This window comes from Microcaecilia unicolor, unplaced genomic scaffold, assembly GCF_901765095.1.
Source record: "Microcaecilia unicolor unplaced genomic scaffold, aMicUni1.1, whole genome shotgun sequence".
NCBI classification, from domain to species: Eukaryota; Metazoa; Chordata; class Amphibia; order Gymnophiona; family Siphonopidae; genus Microcaecilia; species Microcaecilia unicolor.
This window is the reverse complement of record NW_021963636.1, coordinates 146,126-170,073: the sequence shown is the minus strand read 5'-3', so window position 1 is coordinate 170,073 and position 23,948 is coordinate 146,126. Positions and strand designations below refer to the sequence as shown.

Below are 23,948 nucleotides of genomic sequence, written 5' to 3'. Positions count from 1 at the left end.
ACGCGCCAATGAGGAGCGACGTAATCAGCTGCTGAAAATTGACTAATAAAAGGCCACACAGTGGATGTCATTATGACGGTTTTACAGCATATTACAGCAGTGGACATGATTGCCATGGACTGTCTGCCTCATCAATGATATGAAGCAGGATTTTTTTTCATGTATAATGGTTTGATATTTAAACTTCTAAAGATATTTGAGACAACTAGTATACAGGGTGAGTGGTGGTTGAAAGGTGATGAATGAGTGGTTTAATGTTTAAAGTTAATAGCTGGTATAAGGCATAAATATTTATAATAAAGAGAAATTTGCATATAAAAGTTGGAATTTAGTGTGGTGTAATGTTGTTTGTACACTCTGACTGAATCGTTTTTTTCCCCCTTTTTGTAAGATGGTATTCCTCGAGCACCAAGTTCACAAGACACACTTCACACCCACTGTTATATAGGCCTCATAGAGAAAATGTTGGTGCCCTTTCGAAAGGGTCGGGAACATATTAGAGGTTCCCTAACAAAAAGCTGGAGGGAACAAAATCCGGGGGCAGAGGGAAGAGATTCTGTATGAATGTGAGCATCTGATGTCAATATCCCTGAATGGTTGGGCATGTTCAAAGTGCATAGGATAAGGTATTCTCCATCACCCCACAGGCACTACACTGAGGAGACGGCACTACACTGAGGAGACGGGATACACCTGGCATGGAATGCCTGTCTCGGGGGGAGGGGGGAATAAGCTCTTGTTAAAATCCAAAAAAGGCATTCCCTATACACAGCATTATAAACTATCTGTGGTATAAGACGTATCATCATTTTAGCTAAAACCTCCTCCCTTAAATGTTAGTCCAATTCCAAATTCCATCTTAGCACAATGAGGACATAAGATTTTGGAGGCATTAGGGCAGTGAGAGATTTATGAAAATAAGACACACACATATGAAGCACCTGGATGAATGTAAATAAAAGATTGCAATTGGGTGACCATATTCAAAGCACACCTGGTATGTAGAAGCTGTGACATGTAGTGGGCTATTTGTAAATATACATAGAAATTTCCTGGGTGTGGGGACAACATACCAACAGTGCTGTCGTACAGTTTGAGGGTGCCAGTTTGCTCAGCATATCTGCACTGCACAGATACCCCTGTCTACCCAATTCCTGGAAGACTGAGGAGTGAATTTCAGGTGTGAAATCCAAATTCCCCTCTAAGGGTAAAAGAGCATTATTGATGGGGGGTCTTATGCCAATAGCTGAGTAACGCCTGCCAGGCTGCCCTCGTATATTTAAGTAGAATCTTATTGTGCAAATTCGGAGACAGGGCTGTCCATGGTGCATGTAGATGGTAGTAAGGGTGTAGTGGATGAAAAAGCCCCCTTTCCAAAAGCCAGGGAGTATAATCCTCAGTCTCCAATATCCAATCTCTCAGGTGCCTAAGGAGACATGCTAAATTATACTGGTGGAGACTGGGGAACCCCAGACCACTCACTGCCCAGGGCCCATAAAGCAAATCCATGCATACCTTTGGCTTCCGCCCTCTCCAAATGAATTTACTGACCACCTGGCTCAGGGCCTTAATATCCTGCTTCAGAACCCAAAGAGGAAGCTGTTGAAGTACATTTAACCAAGGTGGAAAAAAGGACATACGATATAAACTAATCCTCCCATGAAGAGATGGGGGTAAAGAGCTCCAGATTGTCAACTGTTTAGCAGAGCGCTTTAACGTAATGTTTATTAAATATAGCTCCATAGGGTCAACCGGGAGCTGGACACCCAAATATGTAAATTTAGTTGTAGTCCAAGACAAAGGACCAACCCAATCTCTTTGTATTGTTGGAGTAGTCGGCAACACCTCAGATTTATCCATGTTCAACTGGAACCCTGAAAACTCCCCATACTCCTGAAAACTCTCTAGTAGTGTCATAAGAGACATGGAGGGGGAAGCTAGATGTACCAAAAAAATCATCATGAAAAGCTGAAATCTTAAAAACTTCTGCTCCCACCCATACGCCTCTGATCTCAGGATTAGCCAAAATTTCCCTAACCAAAGGATCAAGGGTCAGGACAAACAACATTGGGGACAACAGACAGCCCTGTCTCATTCCCCTGCCATTAGGAAAGGAAGGGGAGACTGCACAATTAATCAAATTGGAAGCCTTAGGTGCATGGTAAAGCACACACACCATCAAAGAACCCACTCTGGATGTCATATCTTTCCAGGTCTTTAAACATAAAAGACTATGCCACTCTATCAAAAGCTTTTTCCGTGTTGAAACTAATAAGCGTTGGCTCGTGATTGACACGGACCACCTCCAAAGAGGCCAAAATCTGTCTTTTTCACTGCATGACGACCACGCACAAATCCAACTTGCAGAGAAGCAATAAGAGGGGAGCTCCCTAGCCAACCGGTTGGCCTGCACCATGGCCAGCAGCTTAACCTCAAAACACGGAAGTGAAATAGGCCTATATGAGGCAGTCAAGGTAGGATCCTTATGTGGTTTAGGGAGTACTACATGAACCATTGTCAAGAAGTCAGACAACCATTTAGATACAATAAACTCATTGAACATGGCTGTAATGTGGATAAAGGGGAGCCGGTTGATGTGTGTCTGGATTTTCAGAAGGCGTTTGACAAAGTACCTCATGAAAGACTCCAGAGGAAATTGGAGAGTCATGGGATAGGAGGTAGTGTTCTATTGTGGATTAAAAACTGGTTAAAAGATAGAAAACCGAGAGTAGGGTTAAATGGTCAGTATTCTCAATGAAGAAGGGTAGTTAGTGGGGTTCCCCAGGGCTCTGTGCTGGGACCGCTGCTTTTTAACATATTTATAAATGACCTAGAGATGGGAGTAACTAGTGACGTAATTAAATTTGCTGATGACACAAAGTTATTCAAAGTCGTTAAATTGCGGGAGGATTGTGAAAAATTACAGAAGGACCTTACGAGACTGGGCGACTAAATGGCAGATGACGTTTAATGTGAGCAAGTGCAAGGTGATGCATGTGGGAAAGAGGAACCTGAATTATAGGTACGTCATGCAAGGTTCCACATTAGGAGTCACCGACCAAGAAAGGGATCTAGGTGTCTTCGTTGATGATATGTTGAAACCTTCTGCTCAGTGTGCTGATGCGGCTAAGAAAGCAAATAGAATGTTCGGTATTATTAGGAAAGGAATGGAAAACAAAAATGAGGATGTTATAATGCCTTTGTATCGCTCCATGGTGCGACTGCACCTCGAATATTGTGTTCAATTTTGGTTGCCGCATCTCAAAAAAGATATAGTGGAATTAGAAAAGATGCAGAGAAGGGCAATGAAAATAATAAAGGGGATGGGACGACTTCCCTAAGAGGAAAGGCTAAAGCGGCTAGGGCTCTTCAGCTTGGAGAAAAGGTGGCTGAGGGGAGATATAATAGAGCAGTGACGTTCCTAGGGGGGCTGACACCTGGGGCGGATCGCCAATGCGCCCCGCCCCCTGGGTGCAGTGCCCTCCCGGTGAAATAACCCCCCTCCCGGGTGCATGCCGCTGGGGTGGGGGGGTGCCGCGCGCGCCTGCCGGCTCTTCGTTTTCATGCTCCCTCTGCACCGGAACAGGAAGTAACCTGTTCCGGGGCAAAGAGAGCATGAAAATGAAGAGCCAACAGGCGGACCGCCCCCACCGCCCACCCCTTGGTACGCCACTGTAATAGAGGTCTATAAAATAATGAGTAGAGTTGAACGGGTAGATGTGAAGCGTCTGTTCACGCTTTCCAAAAATGCTAGGACTAGGGGGCATGCGATGAAGCTACAATGTAGTAAATTTAAAACGAATCGGAGAAAATTTTTCTTCACTCAACGTGTAATTAAACTCTGGAATTCGTTGCCAGAGAATGTGGTAAAGGCGATTAGCTTAGCAGAGTTTAAAAAAGGTTTGGACGGCTTCCTAAAGGACAAGTCCATAGACCGTTATTAAATGGACTTGGGGAAAATCCACTATTTCTGGGATAAGCAGTATAAAATGTTTTGTACATTTTTGGGATCTTGCCGTGGATTTGTGACCTGGATTGGCCACTGTTGGAAACAGGATGCTGGGTTCGATGGACCTTTGGTCTTTCCCAGTATGGCAATACTAATGTACTTGTGTAAGGAGTTGGACTATATCCGGAGCTAGGAGTTTATAAAACTCTTCTCTGTAGCCATCTAGGATCTAGTTTAGTATTAAGGGGGAATAAAAAGAGAGAGAGAGAGAAAAGCAAGCATCATTAACTAGTTGCCATAGAAGCATATTTTCAAAGCACTTTGGGAGGCTAAGTTCCATAGGTTTCTATGGAACTTTGGGAGGCTAAGTGCTTTGAAAATGAGCCTGATAGTGTACAAACCCTTTTCCCATAGTTTTAAACTGAAACTTTTTTCTAGAAGTAGAAACTAAACAGCCAAAAACTCTTGTTCTAAAAGGCAGCTATTTTCTGTTCCTTGGCTGCTGGAGAGGTAATTAAGGTGTAGGGAAGTAGAATACTTGCATAGGTTGCCGAGTCAGCTTCAAAGAGCCTGTTTAAAAGAGGCCTCTTATATTCAAAACTATATAAAGAGGAAAGGTCCCACTGAACTTTCTTCTGAGAAGTTCTGAGAGAACTTGAACGCTACTTTGCTTTGTGCTTTGGGAACTTAAAGATTGGGGTTTAAAGGAGGAATTGTAGGTTAGTGTTAGGCAAAATAAAAATATAAAAAGCACATTTTAACAACTAATCTCCATAGTCTTTTCCACTTAGTTTTAAAAGCCTTGTACCACAGCATTAACAGTTAGAATCTAACAGGCACTGCAGGATCTAGTTTAGTCTTCCCGCCCACCCCTAGGACAACTCTTCAATTATAGTCAGTTAGTTATTGTAATTAGGGTAACAAGCAAGGAGTGCTCTTACAGAGTTTTAAATACATTTCATTACCATCTAAAAAGGAAACACTAAATAAATCATACAATATACTATATAAACTAAAAGACACTTTTATATTAGGCTAATATCCTTGATACTGTAGCAAGTTTTAAATTATTGAAAAACTCAAAAACACTAAGATGCAGTCAGCAGTCCAGCAGCGAGAGGGGTACTATCCAGTCTCTTGCATTGAGTGTCACATCTATGATTATCTCCTAGTTAGTGAGATGTCATATTTGTGTGCCCGATGCAAAGAGCTCCTAGCTCTTAGAGAGCGTGTCCATTCTCTTGAGGCTAGAGTAGCAGACTTGGTGGAGCTGAGGAAGGCAGAGAGGTACATAGAGGAGACCTACAGGGATGTTGTAGAGAAGTCCTACCTCCAGTCTGGTAGCCCATGTGCTACCTTGGAGGAGTTAGGTCTCCTAGAAGGAGAACATCACCCAGGTGAAGTAGGAAGTACTCCTGTAGCCAGGACCTGCCCACCAGGGGATGTACTATCTTCTCGCACCGAGGATATGTCTCCTAGTGCTGCCCGGGAGGGAAAGGTTAGGACAGCTGTTGTGGTTGGTAATTCGATCATTAGGCATATAGATAGCTGGGTGGCTGGTGGACGTGAGGATCGCCTGGTAACTTGCCTGGTGTGAAGGTGGTGGACCTCACGCATCACCTAGATAGGATTTTAGATAGTGCTGGGGAGGAGTCGGCTATCTTGGTATATGTGGGTACCAATGACCTAGAAAAATGTGGGAGAGAGGTTCTGGAAGCCAAATTTAGGTAGAAAGCTCAAATCCAGATCCTCTAGGGTAGCATTTTCTGAAATGCTACCTGTTCCACGCATAGGGCCAAAGAGACAGGCAGAGCTCCGGAGTCTCAATGCGTGTATGAGACGATGGTGCAGGGAGGAGGGTTTTAGATTTGTTAGGAACTGGGCAACATTCTGGGGAAGGGGGAGCCTATTCTGAAAGGATGGGCTCCACCTTAACCAGGGTTGGACGAGGCTGCTGGCATCGGTATTTAAAAAGGAGATAGAGCAGCTTTTAAACTAGAAATGGGGGGAAGGCCGACAGTCGCTCAAAAGTGCATGGTTCGGGTTAAGGTATCTTGCAAGGATACCTCACAAACAGGGAAGATAGAGTTTCTGGATAGTGAGGTTGCACAACAGACCGTGGTAGGCCAGGTGCCCTTAAATACAACTAAAGATCAGACAAAAGATGGCAAATCAATAGTTTCAAGTACTAAGCATCATGCAAATAGGAACAACAAACATACTCTGACATGTCTATATGCAAATGCTAGGAGTCTAAGAAATAAGATGGGAGAGTTGGAATATATTGCACTAAATGAAAAATTGGATATAATAGGCATTACTGAGATCTGGTGGAAGGAGGATAACCAGTGGGACACTGTCATACCAAGGTACAAAGTATATCGTGGTGATAGGGTGGACCGGACTGGTGGAGGGGTAGCATTGTATATTAACGAGAGCCTTGACTCAGATTACAAATTCAGCAGGACACAAATCACACCTTTGAATCATTGTGGGTTGAAATTCCATGTATAAAAGGGAAAAGGACGGTGATAGGAGTGTACTACCGTCTGCCTCGCTAGGATGAGCAGGTAGATGCAGAAATGATAAAAGAAATCAGAGACGCAAACAAAATGGGCAATGTGATAATAATGGGTGACTTCAATTATCCAAATATAGACTGGTTAAATGTAACATTGGGACATGCTAGAGAGGTATAATTCCTTGATGAAATCAAGGACAGCTTTATGGAGTAGCTGGTGCAGGAGCCGACGAGAGAAGGAAAAATTCTAGACTTGGTCCTTAGTGGAGCGCATGATCTGGTGATGGACGTTATGGTACTGGGGCCGCTTGATAACAGTGATCATAATATGATCAGTTTTGATATCAACCTTGAAGTAACTACACACAGGAAGTCAAATACGTTAGCATTTAACTTTAAAAAAAGGAAACTATGATAAAATGAGAAGAACAGTTAAAATAAAACTTAGGGGGGCAACTGAGAGGGTAAAAACTGTACAACAGTCATGAACACTGTTCAAAAATACCATCCTGGAGGTCCAGGCCAAACATATCGCGAATTAGAAAAGAAAGACGGAAGTCCAAAGACAGCCGGCGTGGTTGAAAAGTGAGGTGAAGGAAGCTATTAGGGCTAAAAGACATGCCTTCAGAAAATGGAAGGAGGAACCGTCTGAAAATAACAAGAAGCAGCATAAGGAGTGTCAAAGCAAATGCAAGGCACAGATAAAGAAGGCTAAGAGGGATTACGAAAAAAAGATAGCATTAGAGGCAAAAAAAAAAAAAAGCAAAACATTTTTTCGGTATATTAAAAGCAGGAAGCCAGCAAAAGAATCGGTTGGGCCGCTGGATGACCGAGGGGTAAAAGGGGCAATCAAGAAAGATAAAGATGTAGCGGAGACATTGAATGAATTCTTTGCTTCGGCTTCACCGAGGAAGATTTGGGTGGGATACCGGTGTCGGAAATGGTATTTCAAGCGGATGAGTCAGAGAAACTTACTTCACGGTAAACCTGGAGGACGTAATGGGGCAGTTCAGCAAACTGAAGAGTAGCAAATCTCCTGGACCGGATTGTATTCATCCTAGAGTACTGATAGAACTGAAAAATGAGCTTGCGGAGCTCCTGTTAGTGATATGCAATTTATCCTTAAAATCGAACGTGGTACCGGAAGATTGGAGGGTGGCCACCGATTTTTAAGGGGAGATCCAGGAAACTATAGACCAGTGAGTCTGACGTCGGTGCCGGGGAAAATGGTAGAGGCTATTGTCAAAAACAAAATTACAGAGCACATCCGAGGACATGGATTACTGAGACCAAGTCAGCACAGCTTTAGTGTGGGGAAATCTTGCCTGACCAATTTACTTCAATTCTTTGAAAGAGTAAACAAACATGGACAAAGGGGAGCCACTTGATATTGTGTATCTGGATTTTCAAAAGGCGTTTGACAAGATACCTCATGAAAGGCTACAGAGGAAATTGGAGGATTAAAATCTGGTTGAAGGATAGGAAACAGAGTGGAGTTAAATGAGTAGTATTCTCAATGGAGAAGGGTAGTTAGTGGGGTTCCTCGGGGGTCTGTGCTAGGACCGCTGCTTTTTAATATATTTATAAATGATTTAGAGATGGGAGTAACTAGCGAGGTAGTTAAATTTGCTGATGACACAAAGTTATTCAAAGTCGTTAACTCGCGACAGGATTGTGAAAAATTACAGAAGGACCTTACAAGACTGGGTGACTAAATGGCAGATGACGTTTAATGTGAGAAAGTGCAAGGTGATGCATGTGGGAAAAAAGAACCCACATTATAGCTACGTCATGCAAGGTTCCATGTTAGGAGTTACGGACCAAGGGTGTCGTCGTCGATAATACACTGAAACCTTCTGCTCAGTGTGCTGCTGCGGCTAGGAAAGCAAATAGAATGTTGGGTATTATTAGGAAAGGTATGGAAAACAGGTGTGAGGATGTTATAATGCCATTGTATCACTCCATGGTGCGACCGCACCTTGAGTATTGTGTTCAATTCTGGTCACCGCATCTCAAGAAAGATGTAGTAGAATTGGAAAAGGTGCAGCGAAGGGCAACTAAAATGATAGCGGGGATGGGACGACTTCCTTATGAAGAAAGACTAAGGAGGCTAGGGCTTTACAGCTTGGAGAAGAGACAGCTGAGGGGAGACATGATAGAGGTATATAAAATAATGAGTGGAGTGGAACAGGTGGATGTGAAGCGTCTGTTCACACTTTCCAAAAATACTAGGACTAGGGAGCATGCGATGAAACTACAGTGTAGTAAATTTAAAACAAATCGGAGAAAATGTTTCTTCACCCAACGCATAATTAAACTGTGGTTCGTTGCCGGAGAATGTGGTGAAGGCGGTTAGCTTAGTGGAGTTTATAAAGGGGTTAGATGGTTTCCTAAAGGACAAGTCCATAAACCACTACTAAATGGACTTGGGAAAAATCCACAATTCCAGGAATAACATGTATAGAATGTTTGTACCTTTAGGAAGCTTGCCAGGTGCCCTTGGCCTGGATTGGCTGCTGTCATGGACAGAATGCTGGGCTCGATGGACCCGTGGTGTTTTCCCAGTGTGGCATTACTTATGTACTAATCCAGGCCTGGTGCTTTAAACCGGGAACTATGGCCCATAGTTCAACTTACCTCATCTTCTCCAACAGTACAGTTAAGGGAATCAATTTGAGATTGTGTTAAGGGATGGCATGTCAATATTTGAGAGAGAGAGAGACAGACATTGGGTCCAAGCCCTGGTTGGCTTCCCCAAGGTCTGATAAAAGCAGGTAAAAGCATTGGTGATGCTCTGAGTATCATGGATCATAAGTCTTCAGTTCTCATGCAATGACAATACTTTAGATGATGTTGCTGGGGGGGGGGGGGTCTCGCCAAGTGTGCTAATAGCCGCCCACTCTTGTCCCCATCTTTGTATAATTGATACCGATAATAAATCACAGACTTTTTAGCCCTCTGATGAATAAGCTCGTTAAGCTAATGCCTAAATCGCTAACAGTTGCGTTTGGAAGTCAGAGGTGCAAGAATGTCCGAGCCTATGAAGGTCCATAAATTTTCTCTCAAGGACATTCCCCTGAAATATATAAATCACATAATTAATACTCTTTCCGGACTGCGGCTCTAAACCTATGTCCAGAACATCTTCTCCTAAAAAAAAACCCCGTGTTCTCTCCAGCGTCAGCTCAGCAAAAGCATTTAGTTAGCCAAGATGGCGCTGGCGTTTTTCTGATTCAATAAAATATCTATTTAAAGAATGATGTATCTGGCTCCGCCCCCCAGGGCGTTCCACCGGCAGCAAACAGCCAATCCTATATTGCTCTTGGTGGAGACAAGTATATTACTTCAAATCAAAGGGCCACTTTATGGACGTAATTGAGGACCCAGAAAATAAACACTCTTGGCTGGGTGTTGGTCATCTGGCGCTGTCCCAGTCTGTGTGCCTTCTTGACTCAGGGCCATGGTGCATTGGCAGCTGGAGGTCCCACTGGAACCAGGCCTCCAAGAACCAGATCAGCTCCTTCGCCTCCGACTCCGGGAGGCCGACCAGACAGAAGTTATTCCACCTGGATCAGTTTTCAAGATAAGACATAAGCATCACCACACTGGGACAGACCAAAGGTCCATCTAGCCCAACACCCTGTCTCTGATAGTGGCCAATCCAGGTCACAATCACCCGACAAGATCCACGAAGCAAAGCATTTTGTACTACTTGTCCCAGGAATAGTGGATTTTCCCCTACATTCCTTTAATAACATTCTATGGCCTTGTCCTTCAGGAAGCCGTCCAAACCTTTCTTAAACTCTGCTAAGCTAACCGCCTTAACCACATTCTCCAGCAACAAATTCCAGAGTTGAATTACACGCTGAGTAAAGCGTAAACAGATGCTCCATATCTATCTTTTCCACTCCACTCATTATTTTATATACCTCTATCATATCACCCCTCAACCTCTTTTTCTCCAAGCTGAAGAGCCCCAGCTGCTTTAGCCTTTCCTCGTAGGAAAGTCATCCAATCCTCTTAATCATCTTTGTCGCCCTTCTCTGCACCAAAACTGAGAGAGAAGGGAAGGGTGAAGCCGAGCCTGCTCACCTTTCACTGCTGCCGGGACCGAGTGAGGTAAGATGAGTTTTAAATTCTAGGTGGCGGGAAGGCGAGGACGGAGGACTGTTGAGGGAGAAGAGGGCGGGCAGGTTGGGCTGGCTGGGGTTGGAACTGGAACTTCTGATGGCAGGTTAAAATATTGGGGGTGCTCAAGCACCCACAGCACCCACTCCACAGAGTTGGCACCTATGCCTGTGACCACTCCAACTTGGCATCAATAAGGTGTAGCCGCTTGTCTGAAAAGAGGTTCCATAGCTGCTGTAACTTTGGCAGCCACCTCTATGACCCACGCAGAGCTGAGCCCCGAGATGGCAGGGATGGTAGGTGCCGCCATTTTGTCTTCCCCAGCGTGGCTACGCTCAGTCCCTTTCTGCAAGGATTTTGCTGCCATGAGAGAGCAGTACCGCTAGAAGGTACTGCTGCTGGTCTGAGCAGCTATCCCTCTCCTAGGATTACCTGTTTGTGTGGTGAGTCTAAAGAGAATGGCGATTGGAGTGGGGAGGTCAGGAGAGCTCAGCCTCTGTGTCCTCTCTCGATTATGGTGTCATGTGACCCCTGGTTACTGCATTTCAAAGATACAGCAGAATTCGAAAAAATACCCAATCAATAGGACAGTCAAGTCTTGCTTCTTCCAACTGCATAATCTCAGACGAATATGGAAATATTTTATACAAGAACACTTCAGACTTGTGGTAAAGGCTCTACTTCTAAGCTAGACTACTGCAATATAATCTACTTATAATCTACTTAAACTGCCCTAAAAAGTTAATACGCGAACTACAGACAACACAAAATATAGCCAAAAGACTAATCTATGGTCTCTCACCTATATGCCCAGCTACACTGGCTACTGGTAGAGGCTAGAATTATCTTTAAACTCTGTTTTGTCTTTAAAATCTTTCAGGGCTGTGCTCCCCAATATGTTCTCTCTAATCACAACTCTGCACTCGAACTATGGGTCAAGAAACTCTTTAAAATTATCCTTCCCATCCTTCAAGGAATTTCAACTCAAGACTTTTCCCAAGCCTATTCTCTTACCAAGCTGCCAAATTCTGTAATGCCCTACAGACACCAGTGCTCAGCATTAACTGCTACACATTTCTGTAAAGCTTTAAAATCTGTTCTATTCAAGAAATACATATTACCAAACTACTCGCAAATCTAGTTCCCCAACATGACTTTTTCAATACATCTGAAGTCAAACTGAAGTCCTTTTCATTGCATCTATGTATTAGACTGACTTATTTACCTGCTAACCCGCTCTGTAATCCACTAAAACAGACACGTTACGAGAATCTGGTGCTCAACATTCAGTTTTTCTATCTATTTACTTATGTATGACATTTATATCCCAAAATAAGCATGAATTAGGTTGACACCTGGGAGCATTTAATTTTTTTTTCCTGTGCCTACATCAAAAGAAAAAGATGACATGTGGGAACTTGATTTTTGTTTTGTGTATTGCACTTGCCTTGTTTATTGCTACTTTTTCACAGAGATGTATTAAATAATGAGGGAAGGACTTCCTTCATGCAGTAGTTTTGTCCAGTATCAGTCTAAATGTGCCAACATTGTCCAGTTCAGCACGCTATTAGCCGCCAAGTTCATACAAAGTTAATTATGTTCAGTAGAAAGTAAATCTGTTGCCTCAGGCTGCTTGCTATGTGAATATCCCATTACTATTTCTACATAAGTATTGCCATACTGGGACAGATCGAAGTTCCATCATGCTCAGCATCCTGTTTCCAACAGTGGCCATTTACTTTAAACTTAATTTAATTCTTAACTTAATTGAATTCTTTTATCCAATCCTTATATGCACATGGTTTTGCTTTTTAAACCCAAAGGTGAATCCTAAGGGTAGTTGAACAATTAGGTATAAACTGTTGTTTCTAACTTGTTCTGGAATTTGGATTGCTTTGGGTCCTGCACCGATCTGTATATCTGCTGTGTTACTTTTACCAGTATTTTTACTGCTTATAGAATCTGGCTTTCTTGGCGGGGTGGGGTCAAGGTGATTGTGGCAAGGGCTGGGAGCTAGGATAACTTGTGGCGGGGATGGTCGGAGAACGGGTTAGATATCTGTCCCCGTGCAGCTCTCTAATTCTAACATACAGATCTTACCAAGTAAAAATGGCAAATCTTCTTGGCAAGCTATCTCAAGGGTCACTTATTTTGCCACTATTGTTTAATATAATGATGGCACTTTTAGGGATGATTCTTGCAAAAAAAGGTTTTAATCCCTTTATATATGCTGATAATATCTATATACGTTCTATATGATAAAGGGATAAATGAAATAGAGTTGACTAAATTAGTTGAAGATATTATGGAATCGTGGGCTATTGTATTTAAATTGAAGCTCAATAGAGAAACTCATTTTTTATGGTAACATCTCCCTATTGTAGTGAAGATTTTTCTAGTATTAATATTGATGGAGTTATATAGCCTCTGGTTGAAAACTTGAAAATTTTAGGGGTTATCCTGGATCAAAAATTGATTTTTGAAAAGCAGGTTGAATCTGTGACATCAAAAATGATCAGGATATTATGGAAACTAAAAAGAGTTAGAGGTTGTTTCCTTAGGGAAGTTTTTCATATGCTGGTTCAAACTATGGTATTCTCATGGAGATTATTTTAATGGAGTATATACAGGCTTCAGGGAACAAGTATTGAAATTGCAACAGCGCAAAATATAGCTGCAAGACTGATACATGGAAAATCACATTTTGATAGAACTAGTCGTTGTTGCGATCATTGCATTGGCTCCCAATCGTGAACATATTGCTTTTAAGCTATATACTTAAATACCAAATTATTTTTGGCCTTGCTTCAGCATATATGTCAGGTTGATTTATCTTTATGAAAGGTGGTGTTTCCCTAGTTGTCAGATGTATAAATCAATATATTCTATGGGATTTGCTTACCAATGTATAGAATAGAATTCTTTACCCAAAGAAATATGGATAGCGATTTAAGTTTCTGCAAGCCTTTAAAGGTTTTCTTTTTTAGGAGATCTTTTCGTGATATAGCAAATCAAGTTTGTTCATTCATGGGAACAGACCCTGCTAGTCAGGTATTTGATGAAACAGAAGCTTGATTGTTCAAATTTGCATTGTTGACCTAATGTCAGACTAACTGTGTTTGGATATTATGAGATGAAATAAAAAAAAAAAAAAAAAACAACAAGAACAGGTAGCATAGGTTTGGAGAGATTCCTGGAGAAAGTTTTTAAACCATAAAGGTGGACCTGGGTGGGAAGTCAGGACTACAGAAAGACACTGGGACCCTCAGTAACTGCAGGGACGGGGACAGAGCCCATGGGGACAGATCCCGCAGGGGTGGAGACGGAGCAGGGTTAGGGACAGAACCCATGAGGACGGGGACAAACTGTGTCTCCATGTCACTTTCTATTTTGAAGCCTGTTAATGAACTGGACTGTTATTTGTTTGATGCAGATGACAATATTTTTATTTTTTGAGAAACAAAACAAGCAAACATGCTGGCTACATCTAGCAAAATTTGTATGGGGGATCCTGTATATCCTGCTACTAGCACATCTTCTAAGAGGACATCCTCTATTGCAAGAGGGACTGTGGAAGACAGGAGAGCTAGATTGAATCCTGAGATTGTTGATGACTTCTTATTCATCCACAGATTACAGAATTATAGTTCTCCCCTCTAGGGCATACAGAACAGGTTGTATTTTTTACCCCTGGACATTGTAACAGGGTGGATTAGGATTCCTTGAGGTAGTAGAACTCAGCTATTGTTGGGGTTGGAAGGGGTAGATGGTGGTGGTGGTGGGTTTATTATAGCTGCTCATTATTTTCTATTTGTAACTTATACACAATAGTTGCACAGCATATTCCTTTTTATACTTTAATAACAAGATTTAAATATAAAATCATAACTGAGGATTCTGCAGATGAGAACAGAGACCATGGGGATGGGGCAGGGACGGGGATGGAGACTAGGCCTGCAGGGACGGGATGGGGACGGGACAGGGACAAATTTTATCCCCGTGGAGTAAGCAGCATGGAATCTCCCTACTCATCTTCAAATCCTTGCTCAAAGCCCACCTCTTCAATGTTGCTTTCAGCACCTAACCTTTATACCTTTCAGGAAATCTAGACTGCCCCTATTTGACTGACTGTACATTTGTCCTTTACATTGTAAGCTCCTTTGAGCAGGGACTGTCCTATGTTAAATTGTACAGCGCTGCGTAACCCTAGTAGCGCTTTAGAAATGTCAAGTAGTAGTAGTAGTACTACTTCAGGATACTACTAGGTACTCATGACCTGAGTTGTTTACTGTTTTGAAACGATACTGGGCTTAATAGATCTTAGGTCTGACCCATTATGGCAATTTCTTATTTTCTGTTTGTCCATTTTCAGATAGAGGCCCAAATCTGTTATGATTCTGCCCATGTTTCAGGCTGTCATCTCGCCACCTGGTGGCTGCAATGGACTGTCTGGTTACGGTCACCCGTTCCAGATTTCAGTCCGGATCTTCCAGACTGCCAGACTTGCTCTTTTTGTTTGAACCTACACAGCACCCGTAGTTGCCTGGTGATTGCTGCAGTAAGCCTCAGCTGCTGCTGGGCTTATTAGCCATTTTGAAACCATTCTGTTTTGCCTTAGCATCACCTTAGGCCCTGGTATGTTGGTGCTTGTTGCACTTCTGTTTAAGTTCTTGCCTGAGATTCGTGTTTGTGTCTAGTTAGGCTGTGTGTAGTTTAGGTTGTTGCTTGTTGTCTAGTTGTTTTAGTTTTGTGTCTAGTCCTTGTCTGTCTGTGTCTTAGTGGCTGCTCTGCAGCTTTCAGTTCTGTGTCTAGTTAATCATTGTTTTGTTCCCTGTTTTAGTGGCTGCTTGCATCCTTCAGGCCTGTCCTTTAGCTTATCCTTTCACTGCTTTGTTGCCCCTATATATTCCTTTCCCCTCTGACCCTCAGTCCTGGTTCAGCCTAGTGGGTATCCAGTCCTGCCGGCCACTTTCAGCCAGGGGCTCAACTCCTGGTGAAAAGCGGCCAAGCACAGGTGAAGTTTAGTGTGCCTGCTCTGCTTATTCCTGCTTGTTTGTCTCTGCTGCAACTCAAATCCGGGGCTCCAGTCCTGTTCTGCCTAGTCTCCGGTGTGGGGTGGTTTTGCCTGCCACTGCCGCTCCTCGGCAGTGGCCCAAGGGCTCACAAACCTAGTTCCAGCTTTGAAAACCTAACAAAATCAGAGTTTGAATCAATTCCTTTAAGAATTGTATCTTCCACCGTATCTGCTCTGACCCAAGGGACAGAGACAGAGACACCTTGAAATCCTGACTGCATCCTTCGAACAGAAAGCCTACAACCCCCAAATAATCTCCAAGAATATTGCCTCCTCCCTCAAAACACCCAGGGAAAATCTGCTACAGTACAAAGAAAAAAAAGCCACAGACAGAATCCCCCTTATAGTGACATACAACCCAGAGCTGGAAAAATTAAGAAACATCATAAAAGATTTTCAGCCTCTACTCCAGGAGGATGAATTACTGATATAGATATTTCCATCCCTACCAGTGCTGGCTTTCCGACAGCCACCCAACTTAAAACACAAGCTAATCAGAAGTAAGCTCAAAAAGAAGAGAATGGCACACATCCTTGCAATATATCCAGCTGCAAGCTATGCCAAAACATTTCGCAGGACCCCACAGTCATTCACAAAGGAAAAACTTTCAACATAAAGGAATTCTTTACATTTTCATCTTCCAATGGTGGTATACATCATTCAGTGTGAAAAAAAATGTGACAAAGGATGCTATATTGGAGAAACAAGCCAGATGCTAAAGACAAGATTTAATTTACATAGGCATCACATGAAAAATGCTAGTTCCAGCCAGGATTCCACTCCTGTGGGGCAGCACTTTTTAAAACCAGAACACTGTACCAGTCATTTCATAGTAAGAATCCTGAAAGGTAACTTTAAAACAATACAGGAACGTAAGACCTTTGAAGTCAGAATGATTAAATATTTTGACATCCACCAGACAGGACTTAAAGATCTGGGTTTTATAAACCATAAAGTTGTATTGCTCTGTTTGTCACCCTCCTCTCACCTATCCACCCCCATCCTGTTAGACTGTCACTGAAATGCTTCGATGTCTCACTTATATATACTGTCATCTACCAACACTTGCTTATTTCCGATCTGACGAAGAAGGGCAACCTTCGAAAGCTAATCAAGAAATGTATTAAGTTATGTCCAATAAAAAAGGTATCATCTTATTTTCTTTTCCATGTTTTATTTCTATTGATTACCTTGAAGAATTGTGATTGCTTGCCATATGCAGTTCTGAGGTTGCAAACAGTCTGGAGTACTTTACTGGGTCCCTTTTTTTTAGGTATTAGAAAAGATTGTGCACTACAGCATTTTGTCTTAAGCTTTATTTTCAAACTAAGAGAATAAAGCAGAGACCAGAATATGTCTGAATCTTGATGTATGCTTACTACTGGGTTTCAGGAATGAGGTATGTTCTAGAAATTTTTATAAGCTCCAAAGCTGGCATTTTAGATAATTTTCTATCAAATGTTTTCTTATAGGTAAAATCTGTGGCACTGTTTTGCCTTCTCCACTGCTGATAGATTCAAATCAGGCAGTACTGAAGTTTGTCTCTGATAACAGCATTAATGGTAGGGGCTTTGAACTGAGTTTTTCTGCTGTGAATGAAGAGTCTCAAGCAGGTAATTTCTCAACTTTTAAATGACATTTTTTTCCCAATTCTTGCAAAAGCACAATGTGTAATTTTGTATAATTGTAATGGGAAAACAGCTCTAGGGCTATCTACATTGTTCTTGCCTTCAATACATCATTTGATCATTTGACCTAGTGAACTCAGTCTTTGCTTTTCACATTTATAATCACTAATGAACTGTTTGGTTTTGGTTTTTTAAACAGGCTATTAGATAGAGAATGGCTTTTATAGGGATTATGACTGAGTTGGCCCAAGATTATCTGATGCGTTAGGCAAACCTGTATTTAAAAAAATTGTTTTAAAAAAAATTAGAATCTGTTTAAGTAAAAATATTTTGAAAATCTATACACACTGGTGCTTATATGTGGTGGTTCACAGTGTTAATGCGTTTGTAACAACAAACGTATAGTCTTGGTTTTGATTGGGGTATTAGGCAAACCTTCAGGCATGGCTCTCCTCTCCCTATAGGTCTCATTTTTCCCTTCCTTATCTGGCCCTATGTCCAGCATCTTACCTTCCCCTCGCCACCTCACCTGTTTGCTGCTCCAAAGGTCCCCTGCACCACTGAGGGCTGGCACGAGACTTATCAGTAGAGGCCAGTGCTCAAACACTGTTGCATCCCACCCTCCAACTGCAGGTGGAAGGCTGGGATGCAGCAGCACTTGAGCAGCAGTCTGTATGGAAAAAGTCCTTGCTGGTCTTCAGCAGGCACCGAGTATTTTTTTTGGCGTGGTGGGGAAGAGGTAGGGTGGCAGCAGCAGCAAGGAAAGTGGGGGAGAAGATATGTTGCTGTCCTAGGCAGAGGTTTAGTCAACCTAGTAGTAGGGCCAGTGCTTATTTTAGACTTTTTTTAGTCCGGTATATTTTTTTTCTCATTGTTTTTAATTACTGTTTCTGGGTTTGTTTGTTTGTTTGTTTGTTTGTTTTTTTGCTTATGTGACTCACTTAGATTGTATAGATAATGCAGGATATAAATTTGATAAATAAAATGACTATTTGATCTTACAAACCTGTCCTTCCATATCATCAAGCTGATCAATCCATAGACTGGTGGGTTGTGTCCATCTACCAGCAGGTGGAGATAGAGAGCAAACTTTTGCCTCCCTATATGTGGTCATGTGCTGCCGGAAACTCCTCAGTATGTTCTCTATCTCAGCAGGTGGTGGTCACACACAGCAGCAGCTCTGGCTAGGCCTCCAAGCCTAATCCTTAGGTTTTGTTGAGGCCTGGGGTTGAGGGCTCTTTTGAGCAAGTGCAAACCTGGTGGTGCCAGGTCCCTCCTTTTCTCCCCCCTCCCGCTGGCTCCGTTAAAAAAAAAAAAAAAAAAAATTTTAACGTCTTTAAAGGCGTTTATTTCGACGTTTATTTAAACGTTCATTGCAGCTACTCACTGGGACACCAGTTCGTTACAGCTCGGAGCGGCAAGCAGGTAATTTTACCTTTTTATAGCGGGCAGGGGGTTCCCCGATTCTTCTCCTCGTGGCATATGGCGTCGGAGGGCGAGGGCGCAAAGGGTCGCTCCCCGGATCGCTGGAGCGCTTCTAGAGGGGATGCGGGGGTATTAAAGCCTGATTCGCCCTTGTTGGGTGACAGTTTCGTGACCGATGAATGTCCCGGTCCTTCCTCCGGCGCGGCGGTTTTTCCCGCCATAAACGCCCATCCCCCGCTCCTCGCCTCCGCCATCTTGGCCGGCCACGCGGCTCGGACGGCTTCTTCGTGGGCCGCCCTTGAGGTTGGAGACATTAATGCCATGAACGCCCTTAATTTGGGCGACGGCACAAAAGCGGCTAAAGTTAAGCGCCGTTCTTCCCGCGCGGCTCCTTCGTGGAGTGTCGCGCCGGACGCCATTTTGGATGCGCAGCATGTCTCTCCCCCGCTCTTGCGAGCGCCGGTTGAGAGTGCGTCTAGGGCTGTTGCTCAGGCTGCGGAAGTGCACAGTCTGGGGGGTTTCTCCCCCGAGTTTGTTTTGCTGCTGCATCAGGCTTTCCTCAGGCAAAACGCTGCCCCTGCTCCCTCTTCTGGTAAAGAGGTTGAGGTTCCCAGAGGTAAACGCCCTCGGGTTGATTTTCACGCCTTGGAGGACTTGTCTCCTCCGATGTAGATGAGGGCAGCGTGTCTGAGGTCTCCCAACGGTCCTTTGCGGATTCCTTGGAGGAGACGGATCCCCGCTCGGATGGAGCGGATGACCCCTCTGCAGCGCGGCTTTTTAGCCCAGAGGATTTGCCCAACCTGTTGTTACAGGCCATGGACACTTTGAAGTTTCCTCTCCGGAGGACGTCTCTCCCTCAGCCCCTGTTGGCTCTGCCATTATGCTGGGGACGAAGCGCCCGCCTAGAACCTTCCACGTGCATGATGCCATGCACACCTTAATTTCGGCTCAATGGGATGTCCCGGAAACGAGCCTTAAAGTGGCTAGGGCTATGTCCCGCCTCTATCCTGTGGCTGTGAGTGAACGTGAGGCCTATCTGTGGCCTACCGTGGATTCTTTAATCACTGCGGTGACTAAGAAAACGGCGTTGCCGGTGGAAGGTGGCACGGCCCTAAAGGACGCCCAAGACAGAAGATTGGAGGCGGCCTTAAGGTCGTCCTTTGAGGCAGCTGCTTTAAGTTTGCAGGCCTCAGTTTGCGGCTCCTATGTGGCCAGGGCGTGCCTGACTATGGTGCAGCGGGCTTCCCCCTCGGATCTTTCCTTGAGGGCTGATTGGCCGGCCCTGGAATCGGGCTTAGCCTATTTGGCAGACTTGCTGTATGATGTCTTGAGAGCCTCAGCTAAAGGCATGGCTCAGACAGTCTCTGCGCGGCGGTGGCTTTGGCTGAAACATTGGTCTGCTGACCACGCCTCTAAATCCCGCCTGGCTAGATTGCTTTTTAAAGGCAAGCTGCTCTTTGGGGTCGAGCTGGACAAAATCGTGACCGATCTCGGCACGTCTAAGGGCAAGAAATTACCAGAGGTCAGGGCTCGGGCTAGTACTCGTCCCGGTACCTCCAGAGGACGGTTGCAGGAAGCCCGTCGGTACCGCCCGGGCAAGTCGGGTTCCTCTGCCCCCTCTTCCTTCAAGAGGAATTTCTCCCCCAAGCAGCATTCCTTTCGCAGAGACCGCCGTCCCGGAGGTGCTCCCTCCGGTCCTCCCCCAGGGTCTCGTACCCAATGACGGGGCCTTGGTCCACGCCCCAGTGCAGATTGGAGGACGGCTGGCCTCGTTTCTGGGCGAGTGGACCACAATAACTTCAGACGCTTGGGTGCTGGAAGTCATCAGAGACGGCTACAAGCTAGAGTTCTGCCGACCCTTAAGAGACGGGTTTGTACTCTCTCCCTGCAAGTCTCCGGTCAAAGCTGTGGCAGTGCAGCAGACCTTGGACAACCTGATCCGCCGGGGTGCGGTCGTTCCGGTGCCAGAAAATCAGCTTGGCAAGGGACGTTACTCCATTTACTTTGTGGTACCAAAGAAGGGAGGTTTTGTCCGGCCTTTCCTCGACCTCAAAGGGGTCAATCGGGCCTTGAAAGTGCGGCACTTTTGCATGGAGACTCTCCGCTCTGTTATAGCGGCAGTGAAGGCAGGAGAGTTCTTGGCTTCCTTGGACATCAAGGAAGCGTACCTGCATATTCCCATCGGGCCTCATCCTGCGTTTTGCAGTCCTGGGACGACACTTCCAGTTCAGAGCCCTCCCTTTTGGGTTGGCTACTGCTCCGCGGACCTTTTCCAAAGTAATGGTGGTCATAGCGGCCTTCCTGCGAAAGGCAGGAGTACAAGTCCATCCTTATCTGGACGACTGGTTGATCCGAGCCCCTCTTATGCAGAGTGCGGCAAAGCTGTGGACCAGGTAGTTGCTCTTTTGAGCTCCCTGGGATGGATCATCAACTGGAAGAAGAAGAGCCAGCTGCGCCCGACTCAGTCCCTGGAGTATCTGGGAGTTCGATTCGACACCCAAGTGGGCAGAGTGTTCCTGCCAGACAATCAGGCTCAGGTGGACTAGTTCCTAGTAGCCTCTCCTCTTCGGGCTTGGGACTATGTGCAGCTGTTGGGCTCTATGCCGGCCACGATGGAAGTAGTGCCCTGGGCCAGGGCTCATATGAGACCACTATACTCTCTCTGCTGCAGCGCTGGACTCTGTTGTCGGAGGATTATGCTGTGCGCCTTCCCTTGGACCCAGCAGTGCGCAAGGCGCTGAGCTGGTGGCTGCAGACAGTCAAGTTGTCTGCAGGAATGCCTCTGGTGACCCCAGAGTGGATTGTCGTCACGACGGACGCCTCTTTGTCGGGCTGGGGAGCCCACTGTTTGGGAAGGACAGCGCAGGGGCTCTGGTCTCCTGCAGAGGCAAAGTGGTCTATCAACCTCCTGGAACTCAGAGCCATTCGGTTGGCGCTTTTGGAGTTCATCCCGGTACTGGTCTTGAAGCCAGTACGGGTCCTGTCGGACAATGCCACGGCTGTGGCCTATGTCTACCGTCAGGGAGGTACCAAGAGCGCCCCTCTAGCCAAGGAGGCCATGAATCTATGCCAGTGGGCGGAAGCGAACCTGGAGCAGCTTTCAGCGGCCCACATTGCCGGGGTCACGAATGTCAAGGCGGTCTTTCTCAGTCGCCATACCTTGGAGCCCGGAGAGTGGCAACTATCTGCTCAGGCGTTCTTGGACATCACGAAGCGCTGGGGCCAGCCGAGCCTAGATCTGATGGCGTCATCGGCCAGTTACCAAGTGCCGCGCTTTTTCAGCAGAGGACGGGACCCTCGATCCCTGGGAGTAGATGCTCTTCTCCAACAGTGGCCGACACAAGAGCTCCTCTATGTGTTCCCGCCCTGGCCCATGTTGGGCAGGGTGCTAGACCGGGTGGCAAGCATCCCGGCAGGGTAATCCTGGTGGGTCCGGATTGGCCCAGACGTCCCTGGTATGCGGACTTGATCAGGCTCTCAGTCGACGATCCTCTGCGGCTGTCAGTGGAGCAGGGCCTGTTACATCAGGGTCCCGTGGTGATGGAGGATCCCTCCCCCTTTGGTCTTAAGGCCTGGCTATTGAGCGACAGCGTCTGAGGAAGAAGGGCTTCTCAGACAAGGTCATCGCCACTATGCTAAGAGCGAGGAAGCGCTCTACTTCTACTGCTTACGCCAGGGTTTGGCGTATCTTTGCAGCGTGGTGTGAAGCAGGCTCACTTTCTCCCTTCACTGCTCCAATTTCTTCAGTGTTGGCATTCCTGCAAGAAGGTCTGGAGAAAGGCCTGTCGCTCAGTTCCCTTAAAGTCCAGGTGGCGGCTCTGGCTTGCTTCAGGGGCCACCTGAAGGGTGCTTCCCTGGCTTCGCAGCCAGATGTGGTGCGCTTTCTCAGGGAGTTAATCACCTGCGCCCTCCTCTGCACTCAGTGGTGCCTGCGTGGAATATCAACCTGGTGCTAAGAGTATTGCAGAAGCCGCCTTTTGAACCCTTGTCAAGGGCATCTCTGAAAGACCTGACGTGGAAGCAGTCTTTTTGGTGGCTATCCCTTCAGCCAGAAGAGTTTCCGAGCTCCAGGCGCTCTCTTGTCGAGAGCCTTTTCTGCAGTTCACTGAGGCAGGAGCGACTATTCGCACAGTGCCTTCCTTTCTGCCCAAGATTGTTTCTCGCTTCCATGTGAATCAGCAGCTCTGTCTCCCTTCCTTTCGTAGGGAGGACTACCCAGAGGAGTACTCTGCTCTTAAATATCTGGATGTGAGGCGAGTCATCATCAGATACTTGGAAGTGACCAATGATTTCCGGAAATCGGATCATCTGTTTGTCCTGTTTGCAGGTCCTCGTAGGGGTCTGCAGGCTGCTAAGCCTACAGTGGCAAGATGGGTCAAGGAAACCATTGCAGCGGCTTATTTGGCCGCAAGGAAGGTGCCGCCTATCCAGCTGAAGGCTCACTCCACGAGAGCTCAGGCGGCCTCGATGGCAGAGGCCGGATCCGTCTCCTTGGAAGAGATATGCAAGGCGGCAACTTGGGCTTCGGCTCATACATTCTCCAAGCATTACCGTTTGACGGTGGCTGCACGGGCGGAGGCCCGGTTTGGAGCTTCAGTGTTGAGGTCAGGGATTTCAATGTCCCGCCCTGGGTGAGTACTGCTTCGGTACATCCCACCAGTCTATGGATTGATCAGCTTGATGATATGGAAGGTAAAATTATGTATAATCATACCTGATAATTTTCTTTCCATTAATCATAGCTGATCAATCCATAGCCCCTCCCAGATATCTGTACTGTTTTTATTCTGGTTGCATTTCAGGTTCAAGTTTAGTCTTCAGTTACTTCAGAAAGACTTCGTGTTCAAGTTTTTTCACTTGGATTCTTCAAGAGTTGAGACGAGTTTGTGTTACAGTGAGCTGCTGCATTCCTCTCCCCCCCCGTTTTACGGGGCTGGATTGAGAAATAAATTCTGCCGGCACTCCCTCCCGCTTCGTGCGGCTGTAGGGCAGCTTTGTACCCCTCCCGCTTCGGCGGTGTTAGGGTCAGTCAGCTCCTCCCGCGGTTTGCGGTTGCAGGATAAGCCAGATCCCCCGCATCGGCGGGTGTGGTGTCCCTCCCCCGCTCCGCGGGGATGAGCTGGACGGATTCCCCTCCCCCACTTGTGTGGGGATGAGCTGGGTTAATTCCCCTCCCCCGTTTCGGCGGTGGTGAGCTGGGCAGAGTGTCCCTTCGTGGGTGTA

General features: G+C 45.5%; 1 protein-coding gene across 1 annotated transcript in view; it reads left to right on the top strand.

The window, feature by feature from the left end:
* LOC115459531 (ovochymase-1-like) overlaps positions 1-23,948 on the top strand; it is a gene marked incomplete at its 3' end in the record, with an annotated part of 447,639 nt that overhangs the window by 280,702 nt on the left and 142,989 nt on the right. Inside the window, 1 exon segment of the mRNA XM_030189343.1 lies at positions 17,145-17,285. Coding sequence (XP_030045203.1) covers positions 17,145-17,285 — 141 coding nt within the window.